The following is a 16,297-nucleotide window of genomic DNA, read 5'->3' as shown; positions in this document are numbered from 1 at the left end:
TGACCTGAAGGGAAGACATTTTTCTTCAACGGATGAAGTGGAGACAGAAACGGCAAGCCTGTTGAAGAGCCTCAAGCAAAACGACTTCCCTCACTGTTTCAATCAATGGAAGATGCATATGGAGCGGGAGTGGGGGAGTATATAGAAGGTGACAATGTTTAGAATGCTGTAATTCATCAATAAATACATAAATTCATTTACCAATACGGTTATTTTTGTGTCTCACCTCGTACATACTTTAATGCATTTCTTCATGAAAATGATATCAAGTACATGTATCAAGTACATGTATGTAATGTATTCTGTGTGGCGGTCACTGCCAGCACGCTCCTGTTGGTGTAAGAGAAAGCCCATTTAAGAAGCACTGGCTACATCAGGAAACACTTAGGATACGAAGCATTTAATGTGCTGCTTTAGTTACGATGGGGTTTGGGAAACTCCAGTAAATTACACATCGATTTTAAGATGAAATTTACAACATTCCACTTTAATGACAAAATAAACTACGAGTGGAAATTTCAAGATGAAAGTGGACATTTCGACTTTAAACTCAACACAGACCTTTGTTTCTTCACCGTGTTCCTATTTTTCTTATTTTTTCTCTGTGGCCCCAATATGCTTCCGTATGGCACTCGCCCTTTCACATCGACTTTCACATCTGAGCAACTCTTCTTTGAAGCTCTTCTTTTTTATATATGCTTTAAGCATTTTTTTAACAAAACAATGAATTGAAGAGGCTATTTATGTTGATTTGCATATTCAAATATGCAAACTTCTGGGAGGAGTCTGGGAGTGGCTGCAGGCACATGGATGTGTGTTAAAATTCACGTTGACTGGGATTTTTAAAGGGAAAGTGTGTGGAACTTTGCTTATGCAGTTTTTAAGCAACTGAATTTCTTTTGTGCATACGTACATTTCTGTTCTTGTCCGTACGCCATGTTTTAGTGCGAATTCTACGCACAGCTTTTTAATTTAAGCAGTTTCTTTTGTGCATACGTACATTTCTGTTCTTGTCCGTATGCCATGTTTTAGTGTGAATTGTATGCACAGCATTTTACATGAGGCCTCTGGACTGTGCCAACGGGCTGTACAGCACCAACCATGAAGCCTACACTTTAAATTGCATGAATAATAATGGAAATACAAAACTTTTGTGAAGTAGTCATCCCTGTTTTTGAGTGATTTGCCATTTTTGCAGTGTCCACTTATCACACTGTAATTTCTACTGAATCGCTGCCATGGGCTGTCGACTTCACCGTAAGTCAGAGAGCAGCACGCCAAGTTCATTACCATTAGCTGAACTGTTTTGGTCTGATAACACGCTTTTGGATTTGCGCTCCACTCCCTCCTGTTCCTGATAGAAATTATGAAAGGTCTGAGGAGTGGAGATTCAAACTTTTACCAACAGTAATTCACGTTCATGAACTTGAACTCGGCCATTTTGGTTTTGTTCCTCCAATTACAAATCCCTTAATATCAACAAAACCAAGGAAATGGTGACTGACTTTCGCCACATCAAAGACCTTCTACAGTATGTCCGGTCTCTGTTCAGGGAGTGGGTGTAGAGGTGGTGCACATCTACAAGTACTTGGGGGTCCACATCAATGACAGATTGGACTGGTCAGGAACTACAAAAGAAAGGACAGAGCAGACTCATTTACCTTAGGAGTGACATCCTTCACATCTACAAGTCTGTGATGGCCAGTGGGGTGTGCTAGGCTGGTCACGTCACTTCACGAGTGGACCACCAAATCAACAAGCTAATTAAAAGGGCAGGCTAAGTTGAAGGACGCATGTACCCCCTGGAGATGGCAGTGGAGGAGATAATGAAGACAAAACTGAGTGCCATAGTGACCAACGCTGCACATCCTCTCCATCTCTGACACTCAAACGTGGAGGCCTTTCAGTCAATGAATTACTGAGCCGAAGTGCGTCAAGAAACACTACTGGGGGTCCTTTATGCCAACGTCAATATGTCTGTATAGCACCTTACTCGGACTGTCAAGTCAGAAGATTCCTTTCTTTTTATTTTCTTCGTTTTAAGTCATTCTGGTGTATGTTGAGACCATAACATGTGTTGTTACGCATGTAAACATAGAAGACAACCGACAGGCTCTGGTGACGGCAATTCTACCACCGTTCCAGGGGTGGGCGCTGTGCACTAAATGCCTTTCTCTCTTCCTCCCTCTGCAGACCGGTTCATTGACAGCTAGAACGCCCACCTGGACCCGCCTCTTCCTGTCAGAAGGTCCCAAAACCGGAAGCTCCGCCATCTTGGGACAGTTTTGTTTTGAACTCACTTCTGCAGAGACGACTCCACAATAATTGGGTGTTTTTTTTTTTTTTTTTATATATACACAGGGTGGCACCCCAACTCTCAATCATTGTCCTCTCCTTCTCTTACAGTGTGCATGTATTTACAACTTTTATATTTTTAATCTACCTACCTATTTATTTTATGAGCTTCTATAAAAAGCTACATTTGCCCCGGGGATAAATAAAGTTCTAGCTGTCTAAAATGATCCCGAAGCAAATAACTCCCACTGCCACTGGCTCCCAGCTGCTTCAGCCCCCCAGCCCGCACACACGTGTGCTGCCCGGCTGTGCCACACTTCACTTGCCTGGGCTCCGAGGCAATCTGACTGCCACCCAATCCTCCAGCTCCATCATCGTCCATCCGAAGCTCATAATTTCTTAATCGTGCTTCGAGTGTGCCAGTTATAATGTGAAGCTGTGGCAAGGCGGGTGAGGCTGGTTGCTACAAATGTGAGGCACAGAATACACTACTGCTTTAGTAATGCGGCATTCCAATACTTTTTCGTACCCATGTACTGCGCCACACTAACCTACAGGCCCATATCGTGTCCCACTTAGACCTCATGCCAGCCCCACACTGCCCTTGTCTTTACCAGCCCCCTGCCAGCTTCGTACCCCCTCTCAGCCTCACACACACAAAGCCAAACACAAGAAATAAGAAACCAAAAACAAGTGTGCCGCTCAGCTCCGGGGTGATCAAGCGAGCCTCAAAAGCATCTGAGATTATAAAGTGGCGCACTGGGGGGACGAAGCCCAGCCCGTGGGTTGGCCGATACATTTGTGTCTTAGGGGCTTGGGGAGGGCTGGGAAATGTCCAGCTGCAGCCTGGTGCTGGATGGTCCTCGACAAACAAGCATGCGGGTGGCATACTTCACATTCCTGTCATCACAGCCATGTGATACGCCCACCCATATGAGCAGGGCATACCTGTTTGGCAACATGCATTCCCAGAATTCCTCTCTGCAACCCAGTGATTTTAATCTGATGCCTGTGGGTCAGAGGGCACGAGGAGGAGGAGGAGGAGGAGATGCCGGCTGCCACAAGCTGCTGAATTCCACCGCAATGAGAAGAGGCTTAAGCAGCAGTCCAGACGGGCGCACATCTGGCAGTCTCGCTCACTGACATTACCTCACAGCCACCGACAAGAAAGTCCCCTTCACTGCCACTTCCTGGAAGACTGAGGGCCCAGCCCAGTGCCAGCCTCAATGACTGTGTTCTCCCACGGCCCGCAGACAGCAGTGCCAGGACAATAAAGCTGTGTCATCAGCTTCAAATACAAGGAAAGGACAGAAGCACCCAAATGCCCCCTGGAGCCTACATACCCAAAAAGTGAGGAGCAGGCAGCCATGCCAGCTCACAGATAACCTTTCAACACAGAGCAGCAGGATGGTGGTGTCTACCTGCAGAAAACCCCACCAGTCACTCAATCGGAAGAAGGACCACCACAGGGCATCAAATAATCATTCAACCCCAGATGCAACTGGCGGCTGGTGTTGCCCACTGATACCTACACAGTACCAAACACTAGGAGCTGGCAGTGGTGCCAACACTCACAAACACTCAGACAAGGAGGAGGTGCCAATGCTCAGAAAGCCTTGTATTAATCTACACAGGGGGCCTCACGGTGTGCCAGTCCCTACAGAACTTCTCAGTATGCATAACGACGCCCACCCTAATGTAAAGTACCACGTGAACACTTTATTGGTCAATAAAGTCCAAAGTGTGACAAGCAGGGAGGTCACTAACGCTACACGCTGTGACTGACGGATGTCATGTCCCGGTACCTCGTGTGTCAAACCCAGCTGCCCAAATCCTACACACTACCCCACCCCCAAAACTGGCTTAAAATCTAGACTGGCACTAGACCACTAAGTGGCAGTCAACCTGGGGCTTTCCAGGCATTTTCTGCCTTTACTTCCTTGTGCAGGCCACATTGTCCTCCTCCAGGTGTCTAATGCTTAATGACAAAGGCAGCCCGGGGCTACAGGAGGTGGCAGCTGCTGCTGGCTCAGTCTCGTTTAGGGCAACACGGGCACCGTGCTGGCTTCTTTGCTTTGGGTGACTGTTACCACCCTGCCAACAATGGCAGAACTAAAGCGCTCAGTCAACAGCGACATGACACACAGGCAGGCAGGAGCAAAGGTCGAGACAAATCGCTAAGCAACCACGGGGGCCAAGCCCCGCATTCCAGGGCAGCTGCCAACAGGAACAGGCAACTCTGGAGCAGGAGGGCCCACCGGATAGAGGGCAGGGGCTGGCAGCCCAAGAGGCTCTTAATAAGCATCTTGTATTTATTGCCATCTATGCTTTAAGCTGCATTTATCTATGAAAGGCGCTATAAATTATCACCAACATCACTTTGGGCCAACCTCTACCATGCCAACACCAAAGACAGACAGCATGCGTGTGGAGCCGCGGTGTCACGCTGTGGTTCTGGAGGGCTGCATGGTTTTTGTTGTGCCGCACACTAAATTAGGGGGCGATGGCCGCTACTGCTGGTGCTAGCGATGCCAACATCTTTTTATTTTAACGAACTTGATGTTTTCAGATTCAGACCCTCACAGTTTCTTTGTACTCCTTGACCAGCAGGTGATCACGGTTTCAGACTCCACCACTATCACACCAGTCAGCCAATTGCTTTTAACGAAGCCGGTTATTTAACCAGAGGGCCTCGTCGTGCTCTTGTAAAACCGCCGATGGGCTCAGAAACATAAAATGAAGCCAAAAGCCGTCGGCACCAATTAGGATTCGGAGTTCATTTCTTGGGCTTTTTCTGGGGTGTTTTTTGGACATCTGGGGCTTGCCATTTATTTTTCTCCAGTTACCTTCCTGAGAAACGGAGAACATTCATGTCAGACGTATGGAGTAAGATTGCTGTCAAAAAAAAACTTGTAATAATTTAAGTCAAATTTACATTTCACATGTGAAAATGACTCTTGCGCTTCTGAAAATGACATTAAGTATATATCGCAGTATTCTAACTGTTCAGACAGCAGTAATATCGTGAAGTGAATGTATTCTGTGCGGCGATCACTGCCTGCGGCTCCTCTCAGTGCCTCTGTTTAATAAGCACATAGCGATTAACAACTGGGTCGGGGAACACTTAATACAAAACATTTAATGTGCGACAAGACGGGGTTTGACAAAGTCTAGGAAATTAAACATCGATTTTAAGGTGAAGTTCACAACTTTCTACTTTAATGACAAAATAAACTACGGGATTAAAGTGGAAACGTCGAGAATTAAGTCAGCATGTCAACTTCAATCTCCACATTCACTGTTTTCTCTTCCGTCGGGTTTAATTAATTTAATTGTGTTGGTTTTATTTTGTTTTTTGCATTTTGCCCTTTGGAGCCACTCTAAGGGGGCGAAGTATGAAGTGGGATCATGGACAGAAATAACTCCGTCTTTCCAACTTTGAAACACATGCGTAGTAACAAAAATCGATTGTTTCTTCTTCAATAGAGAATGCCTCGTGCATCTAGTGATGTATTTTTGACAGTTTGTTCACGCTTGAGAATTGTACTCCTAATTTTCAGAAGTGTAAGTGACATGTGTGAAATGTAAATTTGACTTCAATTATTACAAGTTCTTTTTGACAGCGCTCTCACTCCATACAGACGTTCCTATAATTCCCTACAAATGCACAATGTGTGACATCATCAACGCTGCAAAAAGGTCGACACATGCATGCATGCATTCATTCATCCAATTTTCTACTGCTTATCTGATCCAGGATTTCCAGACGTCCCTTTTCCACGACCATCTTCTCTACTGGAGAGCTGAGGTGTTGCCAGGCCAGCTGGGAAACATTCTCTCTCTAACATGTCCTGGGTTTGCCCCAAGGTCTCCCTCTGGTTGGACAACCACAGGGAGTCATCCAGGAGGCACCCTAATCAAACGCCTGCACCACCTCAATAGACTCCTTCGACACCGAGGTCACAGGTCTCAGCTGGAACAAGGTGGAGGGTCATCTCCAGGATGGGGAGGAGGTGCTACTTCAAGTGGAGGGAGTTAGTATCTGAGGGTCTTGTTCATGAGTGAGGGATATGGCGGCCGGTGGATCGGAGTGGCGTCAGCAGTTATGTGGATGTTGTACCAGTCAGCCATGGTGGAGAGGGAGCTCAGTCGAAAGGCACAGCTCTTGATTCACCAGTCGATTTACGTTCCAACCCTCACCTATGGCCATGACAGCGTAAGGTGTTGACCAAAAGAAGTACACCATGGATACAGGCCTCCTTTGCAGGGTGCTGACACATGTGTTTCCAGCTTATCTGAGTTTTGGACAATAACGGTAATTTGATGTGCCGTTCTTTCCGTTGTCATACATGTGCACTTTGGGGACACCTTCACAGCTCCACCCCAGAGTGACAGGGGGTACTGTCCTCCTAGCCTCCATCTCTAAGAAATCGGTTTGCTGCACCACAGCTGGCACTTGTAACTGGGGCGGCTGCTCCTTTGTGAAGAGGATGACTTTCGTAAGGACAGTAAGGTCAGCAGTTGGTATCATGTCACTATGCCATAGTCATAAATATCAGGAATGACATTTTAAAATCTGGGGTACCTCATAAGTAAACTCCGCTTAACATAAAAAGGAAAAAAAAAAATAATGAAAACAAACGGCTCTGTTAAATGTTAGGAGCTCTGTGGATCCACAAGCCATTTCCAGTGGGTGGTCCGTATGTTATACACGTAGGAACTTTCCCGGATTGGGGCTCCCAGAGCCAGACAAGAAATGAGGTCACACTCCTTTGGGGTTTTGCCCTTTGGTGCTGCAGATGGAAAAAGAGGAGTTTAGCAGCAGTGTCCCCTTTAATCCTTGGAGGAACCACTTTCTTCTCAGGGACCTGAAGATGTCCCCTTAGCGTGTGTGACAGCGCATAACTCTCCTTGGCTCTCGGCCTTCTTTTCGGTTTAACGGTTTTTTTGATTTTTGTTTGAAGGTTTCTGGTTTGGCGAAACAGCCATTTGTCTTTTTCGGTGAGGACCCCACATTATGTTTTGATCACGTTTCACCTCCTGATCTTAGAATCAACGTTTGTACACAGCCTCCTGCTGACAAATAACAGGCGACAATCAGTTAATACTTAACAAAAGTTGCTGAACGGAAATCTTTGTCCACTGCAACACTCCATTGTCTGACTTTAACAGCCCACAACGTAGAGGGGGCCTGCGTCACTTCCTCTGGACCCCAAAGGTTATATTGGGGGGAAAACAGAAACAGTGCCCCAAGGCTTTATCGATGCCTAAGGACTAAAACACAGTTTTTGGATGAAGTACAAACCTACATTTATTGAAAAGTCTGACAAAAACATTTAAACTCACATTTTCATGAACATTGACAATGGACTCGAACGAAGACACAACTTCAACGACACAAAGAATATCAAAACAACCACAAAAACAAAAAAATCTCACCTTTCTTGTGTCCCACAACCCACCTATCAGGTGTACTGACCCACAAGAGACGGTCAAAGAAAAAGGAAAACTGACTTAGTAAACGGACTGAGTGGCCAAACCGGGAGACTCAAAAAAAAAAGAAAAAAAAGCAAAGATTCAAAAATCGAGAAGAAAGTTTCATCGCACCAACAAGCTCAAACACCCCAGAACTGTTGAGGACAACCTTTGAAATGGTCAATCTGATGACTTTGCCCATGAAAGTGCCATGGTGCATGCTGGGAAATGTTGCCAACCTCTAAAATGAAAACAAAATGGCGTCACAGCAAGGCATAAATCAAATATGGGCTTTAAATGTAGGGCCGGCACACCACATCAGACAAAATATCCAGAATCCTTGGGAATCATCAGCTCAGATTCCACAGATTCCCAGGAATGCAATTAGAAAAGACGTAAATTTATGAAAATCGTAACATCAGGTATCTAATCGTGTGCTGACAATGCACCAAAACCCGCCGATTTCATCTGCAACATGAACACACACCACTTCCAGAAGATCCCCTTGCACGCTGTAGCGAAGTGCATATACATGACACCACGTTTTTAAATGAAAGACCCTGCCTCCCTGTCATTCATTGGTCAGTCCCACCGAGTAGCAGCTCATTCACTGGCTGCCTGCTACAACAAAGTCTGGCTCCAGTTTATTTCTTGGTAATTTAGCTTGTCTGCTGTTGTTCAAATTGTTCATAGTCCATTGTTCAGTTTTATTGTGTTTTTATATATATTTCTGATTTTTTTCCTCCATTTGTGTTTCTGTGTAACGTCGTTCCTGTTCTGCTGTACGTAGAGCCTGGGGAGGCCAGGCCACCTAATCATACATGTTGGTCAGCTTTGTGCTTTTTCACTGTTCTTGTTTGGTTCCTCCATTTTGGGTTTCTTCTAATGCAAGGTCCTGTCTTTCCAATTCCGATTTTGGATTGAGTTGCTGACTTCAGTTTTGCTCCTTTTATTACCGCCTTGTTTCCTTTTTATTTTCGATTGAAAACAGAAAGATAAGGAACTTACTTTGCTTTGTGTTAGAGGAGAGGTTTTACGGATTTCCCTCTTCTCCAGGTTTGTGGACATTTTGTCCATTTTGGGTTTGTGCAGGTCAAAGCTTACATTTGAGTAGGCATTAGGCTGCCCAGGGTGAGGCCTGCTCCAGAGCCCTGAGAAGTTCAGTCTTAGCTTTTAAATCCCTGCTAAAGACTCACGACTTCTGTTTAGCACACCCTGACTAGAGCTGCTAATTAACTGTACAGACTGCATCTCTGTTAGTCATTAGCACTAAAACAGAAGTAACATGATAGTTAGAATTTGTTACTAACTCTCACCTATTCTGTTTCTCTTCTCAGTACTCAAATGTGGCACTTGGTGCCACGGCCCAACTGCCAAGTTGTTGTGCCTGCCTAAAGTAAAGTCATCCCTGATGGAGGATCGCAGGAATCGTGGGGTTGAGGGGTCCTGTCATTGGCCATTCCACAGCTGAGACAGTCAATCCAAATGGGGGAGGCAGCTTGATGGCTGAGGTCTCCAGGTCTCTAAACAAATCCAAATCATATTATGGGATATCATCTACTGTTAAATTCTGCTCCGTACTTGTAACATTTTTATTTTTTATACTGTATTGAGGATGACTTGTGTTCTGTTCTGTGTATTGTGTTGTATTGACCCCCTTCTTTTTGATACCCACTGCACGCCTAACCTACCTGGACAGGGGTCTCTCTTTGAACTGCCTTTCCCGAAGTTTTTCTTCCATTTTTTCCCCAACAAGGGTTATTTTTTGTCTTCTTAGAGAGTCAAGGCTGGGGGGCTGTCAAGAGGTAGGGTCTGTTAAAGCCCACTGCGGCACTTCTTGTGTGATTTTGGGCTATAGAATAATAAATGGTATTGTATTGTGTTGTAACTAGAATAAAGGCAGGGCTGGCCTTTGTGTGACTTTTTGGAGGCCTTCTGCCCCACTGTGCTTCAGCGTGGTGTAACCCACAACACTACCAGGTTGACGGACAGACGTTGTTAATGCAGGGATACACATGACGCGACGCGACTCGTGCGCTTGAGGACTCTACTGCTACACAAGCAGTGTGACAACTATACTTGCACGTGTACTTTACATAAATCTGGAGGATTCCACCAGGTGGCAGTGTGAGACATCATCACGGTGACAAAACAATGTCTGCTTTCACTGCATTGCGAGTTGAGAGAAGAAAGATGTCGATGATAACATTTCATTGCAAGGCACAACTTCGGCAGAATCCGCACCTCTTTTGTCGGACATTTCCCGCTTTGCGCAGTCACGAAAATGGTTTCCATTTCGTCTTGCCCATTTCCACATCCACTTTCAAAGAATTGTCAATTTGATGCCAGCTGTTCTGACATGCATGTCTGTCACTATGTAGAGAGGTCGTCAGATCGTAAAGAGGACGATAATTTCTAACCTGCTCTGTCAGCTCTTCCTCGAAGTGTACAGCCCAGCTGACAGTAAACAGCAATGCCGACGTCACGTATCAAAACTTGAATGCGCTGCGACATCCACATTTTGCTGGCACTGGAACTCGTGCACACATCTTTGACGACGTGCTCAGGGGACGCATGAAAAGAGGGCTAGGAACGCGTGGCAGTCACAATGCGTGTGTGTAGGCGTTCTGAGCGTCAAATATAAATCCGCCACTAGGCTTCATTTACTGTTTGTGAATTCATTTAGAACGGTGTGTGTGTCTGAAGTGATTTGCGTGATTGATCCGACGATTGCAATTTATGTGTGGCACACTGGTTTAAAGGCTCTGGATTTCAAACCCTGAGGTTATAATAATATTTCTATAGCACTTTTCTCACTACTCATAGACAGAGGGGGGGCTCTTCAGACCCCATCATCAATGTGACGCACCCATCTGTATGACTGCACCGGTGTGCTCACCACATATTAACTATTAGGTGACGAAGGATCGAGAGAAGAGAAATAGCCAATTAACAACAGGGGCAGATTAGGGGTCCGGAATGACCAGGCCATGGTGGGCAAACCCTTGTCTTTTCAATAGATACCCAAGGGATCTTCAATGACCTCAATTTCACGTCTCATCTGAAGGACACCACCATATATACATATACACCTGTAAGAATTATGTTTCTGGACTTCTCTAGCGCCTTCAACACAATCCAACCTCTGCTCCTTAGGGACAAGCTGACAGAGATGGGAGTAGATTCATACCTGGTGGCATGGATCATGGACTATCTTACAGACAGACCTCAGTATGTGCGTCTTGGGAACTGCAGGTCTGACATTGTGGTCAGCAGCACAGGAGCGCCGCAGGGGACTGTACTTTCTCCGGTCCTGTTCAGCCTATATACATCGGACTTCCAACACAACTCGGAGTCCTGCCACGTGCAAAAGTTCGCTGATGACACTGCTATCGTGGGCTGCATCAGGAGTGGGCAGGAGGAGGAGTATAGGGACCTCATCAAGGACTTTGTTAAATGGTGCGACTCAAACCACCTACACCTGAACACCAGCAAAACCAAGGAGCTGGTTTTGGATTTTAGGAGGACCAGGCCCCTCATGGACCCCGTGATCATCAAAGGTGACTGTGAGCAGAGGGTGCAGACCTATAAATACCTGGGAGTGCAGCTGGATGATAAATTAGACTGGACTGCCAATACTGATGCTCTGTGTAAGAAAGGACAGAGCCGGTTATACTTCCTTAGAAGGCTGGCGTCCTTCAACATCTGCAATAAGATGCTGCAGATGTTCTATCAGACGGTTGTGGCGAGTGCCCTCTTCTACGCAGTGGTGTGCTGGGGAGGCAGCATTAAGAAGAAAGACGCCTCATGCCTGGACAAACTGGTGAGGAAGGCAGGCTCTATTGTAGGCACGGAGCTGGACAGTTTAACATCTGTGGCAGAGCGACGGGCGCTGAGCAGACTCCTGTCAATCATGGAGAATCCACTGCATCCACTGAACAGGATCATCTCCAGACAGAGGAGCAGCTTCAGCGACAGACTGCTGTCACCGTCCTGCTCCACTGACAGACTGAGGAGATCGTTCCTCCACCACACTATGTGACTCTTCAATTCCACCAGGGGGGGGTAAACATTAACATTATATAAAGTTATTGTCTGTTATACCTGCATTGTTATCACTCTTTAATTTAATATTGTTTTTTTTTTGTATCAGTAAGGTGCTGCTGGAGTATGGGAATTCCCCCTTGGGATTAATAAAGTATCTATCTATCTATTTATTTATTTACAGCATATTGTCCCCTTCGCTGCACTGGGACATTGGGATGCACACACAGACAATAGTAATAAAAAAAAGTAATAGTAATAAAAGTGACAAGTGGGCAAATCAGCAGCTCTGTGGGGACACAAACAGAAAGAAAAACCACCGCAGGTCCACCTAGTGAGCTCAAAATGTTGATCTTTTTTTTGAACTTTAATCTGCCGTGGCTTGTGTTATTAGTAATGGGAGACAGAAGGGAAGCCCTGGCACCAGCAGGCCTGAGAAAAGCAAAGGTGGGCACCAACAGTCACAGCAAGATGACCACAGAGACCCCCACGCCCCACGTGTAAACAGCTCCTGAAGTGCTTTCATTAAAAAGTGAAATGCAGGCACAGGTTTTAGGAAACAAAAACTCCTTTAAGTAGCTGAGCCTGCACAGGAGGGCGTTTGGTTTGGGGGGGGTTACCCATTTGGCCCAAGCAGAGCCACTGAACAATTTGTCCATTTAGCTGATGGGCCAGCCTACTGCACTCCTGTATTTAGGCTAAACCAATCAATCTGTGGGGGGGGTTGTGAGTGCACCCCCCCTCCACTCGGACCCCCAAGAGCACAAGCAGAGTGTTGGCCCTCTGCCTTGTCCCAGTATTCTACACAGGCCCAGGTGGCGGTTCAGCTGCTTGGATTGAACTCCGCATTTTTGGTGGGGGGGATGATCTGAGCTGGAGGTCCGAGGGGCCGCTGCCTCCAGGGTCTCTCAGAAGGCCTGGTCAGTGGGTGGTAATGAAATGGGTGGGTGAAGAGGCAGACTAGGGTGGTCTGCCTGAACAAATTGCAGCCTGAAAGTCGGGCCACACAGACGAAGGTGTTAAATTGGGGGTGTACCTGCACCTCTCCCCTGTCCCCAACTTTTACTCAGGCAAGTCCCAACTAGGCGAGGATACACATCCTCCCCCCCCCCCCCCCCCATCACCCCCAGCAGCACTCTGGGTCCAGGAAGCTCCTTGGTCTGTGCCCCAACGCCCCTCTCGGGCACGCCTGGAAACGCCGTCCTCAAGAGCCGCTCTCATGTCCCCTGCCAGCTGAGCTGGCCGAGCCCTTGGCGGTGTGAGCCAGCAAAACGAGAGGCGTTTTCAGCCTCAGACCAGCTGGCTCTGCCATGGCAAGACGCAGGCGGCTACGGCTCAGCAGAAGTGCCTGGCGCTGGCTGAATGACGTCCCTGCATGTAAGCCCTGCTGTTCATTTCACCAGAGATCAGATCGGGTTTCGCAGAGCATAAAATGTCATTGGCACAAAGCCACATGGTATCAGCCAATCGGTCACGTGGGCTGTGCTTCCCTGTCGACCTCTGACCCCTTCATGCCAGGCCTGACAGAAAAGGCAGCATTCAGCAGAAAAGTCCGAGAACTGCCGCGAGACGCACACCACAGGAGACTCGACTTCAGAAAACGGGAGCAACGCACACGCCACCCCCACCCTGGCACGTCCAAAGAGTCTTTGTGAAGATTAATGAACGGCTCGCTGCTCCCGTCACATGACCTCAGCGAGCAACAAAAACCTGCAGCCACCGTGGCGCCCACCTCCCATGAAAAGTCCACAAAAACACACTTGCGGGGCTACAGAACTGGACCTTGGACCCTCCCTCTGTCACCCACCGCTGACACAAACCTTGCTGCCCCCGAGCCAGTCGCCTACCTTACTGCAGTAGAGCATCCACAGCTCGTACAGCCTCTCCGTCGATGCCATTTTTACCCAGCAGGCAAATCAAGCATTCGTCTCAGGGTGCGGCAACATTCATGGCAGGTCTCGCGTCTTCCACTCTGCACCCGCAGTGCCCGTTTGGACTCACTGGCCGGCAGTGAAGGGTCTCAGCAGTAGGGGTGGCGGGACCAGTCCAGCAGTCACATTCCCTGTACAGATGAAAACAGCAGTGAGTCAAATGGCACAGGCCTCTGTTCAGCTCTGCCCGTCCAGTCACCACCGGGGGGCTCCACTGTCCTGCCATCAACAGGGAACTTCGACGACCAGGAAGGCTGTCCTGTACAATTGTCCTTGACAGTGACAGCTCTGATCACCCGTTCAAAGGAACCTCGGAGGGTCTGGTGGCTCAGTTTGCCCATCCACAGGCAACATTTCAGATGACCAACTTACCGACACCACTAAGGACCAACCTCCTGAACCCACTCAATCACAAGTAACACCTCGAACTCAGGAGACCCTAAACAGCAGGCCACTGGCACGCAGAGTCCAGTACCTCTGGGGGCCAGTCACCTGAACCCACTCACCCGTGGGCACATCTGGGAGACAGTGCAGTACCCGTGCTCCAGGACCCTTGAGAGTTAGCTACGGCATCATAGGGAGTCAGCTCATGGGAACCTCAGGGTGCAAGCACAGTACACCAGCTCAGGCTATGGAGGTGTCCGTTCAGCGCCAAGGCACACTGGTACCACTTAGGGACAGCCTCATGAACCCACTCATCCACAAGCAGCAAACAGTTCAGCACATTAGCTCAAGAGTCTCTAACAGTCAGCCATGGGCAACCTGGAGGGCAAAAGTCCAATACTCTGGCTTACGGGCTCCTAAACCCACTCACCCATGGGCACCACTGGGTGACAGTACAGCACACTAGGTGAAGGTCACTCACCTGAACCCATTCACCCACAGGCACCTTAAGGCAACAGTTCAGTACTCTGGTACTTTGGCACCTCAGAGGACCGGCCACCTGAACCAATTTACCCATGGGCATGTTGGGGTGTCAACTCATGGGTACTTCATGGCATCAGCACAGAACCCCAGCTCAGGGTCTGCCACTTGAGTCCATTCACCTACTGGCACCTGATCTGAGGTGACAGTTTAGCACTCCTGCTCACGGCACTTCGGGGGTGAATCTCAGCATACCATCCATTGACACGTGAGGGTGATGACTCTGCCCACCTACCTCCGGCTGGCATCTCATTCCAAATGCCCACAATGCTCTGAAGGTGCCAGCTCTGCCCACCCATGGACGTGGTGAAGTGCTGAGGTGACGCGTCAAGGGGTCAGCAAACTCTCGGCGACAGCTCTTTACACCTCAGCCCACCCCCGCGCGCACACACACGGGCACAACCAGCCCGCTCACGCAGCGCCACCTTGGCTCTCTTTCGGCTGCCAGCGGCGGCCGCCGCAACCCCCGGAGTGAAGTGCGGAGTTGCTCCGTGGCCACGTGCCTCTTCCCTGTCCGGAGGGCCGTCTGTCTCCTCACGCTCCACGGACTTCGCCGGACGGCTCTGCCCTTCCCCGTCTGCCTCTCGCTCACGTCCCGAGGCCACAAGCCGAGCCGCGGTAACGTGGCAGCCGCAAGAGCCCCGCGTACGCCACACCCACCTGAGGTGGCCGCTGTCCGGGGCGCAGTGCCGCCGCTTGTCCTGTCGTGTCCCCGTCCCGTGACGCTCCGTCTCCTCGGCTGTGCTGCGCCGCTACCGCTACCACTGCCGCCCAGCTCGCCTTCCCCACTGCGCTCCTCTTGTTATTATTCTCACCGCCTCGCGACACTTGCGGACGCTTTACGGCGGAGATGTGGCGACCTTGTGTTGCTATGGCTCGCGAATTTCGACGTCACGTACAGCAGACGCCCCCTGCCGGCCTGGCAGGAAAAAGCGAGGAACGCCGTTGGCATGACAGCCGTGGGCTAACAAGGGGCGGGGCGAGCGAGTCGGAGGAGGAAGAGAGAAAAGTGCAAAAAAGGGAGGCGAGCCGAGCGGGAACTGGGGGGGGGGCAAGAAGGGACAGAGGAGGAAAAATAAGGGGGGCATGAGGGGCGCTGCGCGGGGAACTCGTGGGGAGAAAACAAACTGCACTTATGACGTCTGGCACCCGTGAGGAGGTTTAGTTTGCCTGTGGAGAAGTTCAACCAGAGACATTAGACGTACATGTACACCCAGAAATAGACATACAGTATAGAACGAAGAGAATCTACCTATCTGTTGTATAGTGCCTTTCATATCTATCTATCTATCTATCTATCTATCTATCTATCTATCTATCCATCCATTTTCCAACCCGCTGAATCCGAACACAGGGTCACAGGGGTCTGCTGGAGCCAATCCCAGCCAACACAGGGCACAAGGCAGGGACCAATCCAGGGCAGGGTGCCAACCCACCGCAGGACACACACAAACACACCCACACACCAAGCACACACTAGGGCCAATTTAGAATCGCCAATCCACCTAACCTGCATGTCCTTGGACTGTGGGAGGAAACCGGAGCACCCGGAGGAAACCCACGCAGACACGGGGAGAACATGCAAACTCCACGCAGGGAGGACCCGGGAAGCGAACCCAGGTCCCCAG

The 16,297-nt window shown here is 48.7% G+C and overlaps 1 protein-coding gene across 2 annotated transcripts in view; it reads right to left on the bottom strand.

Moving 5' to 3' along the window:
* The window catches only part of nbeal1 (neurobeachin-like 1), a 175,053-nt gene extending 159,514 nt beyond the window's left edge, over nt 1-15,539 (bottom strand). For both annotated transcript variants that reach the window (XM_028806166.2, XM_028806167.2), the window contains exons 1-2: nt 15,330-15,539; nt 13,662-13,876 (exon numbers count right to left, since the gene is read on the bottom strand). In XM_028806166.2, coding sequence (XP_028661999.2) covers nt 13,662-13,712 — 51 coding nt within the window. In that variant the 5' untranslated portion in view covers nt 13,713-13,876; nt 15,330-15,539. The remainder of the gene's footprint in view (nt 1-13,661; nt 13,877-15,329) is intronic.
* Nucleotides 15,540-16,297: the final 758 nt, after the last annotated feature.

The sequence above is a fragment of the Erpetoichthys calabaricus genome, chromosome 8 (assembly GCF_900747795.2).
Source record: "Erpetoichthys calabaricus chromosome 8, fErpCal1.3, whole genome shotgun sequence".
NCBI lineage: Eukaryota > Metazoa > Chordata > Cladistia > Polypteriformes > Polypteridae > Erpetoichthys > Erpetoichthys calabaricus.
This window is presented reverse-complemented; position numbering and strand designations above follow the sequence as displayed.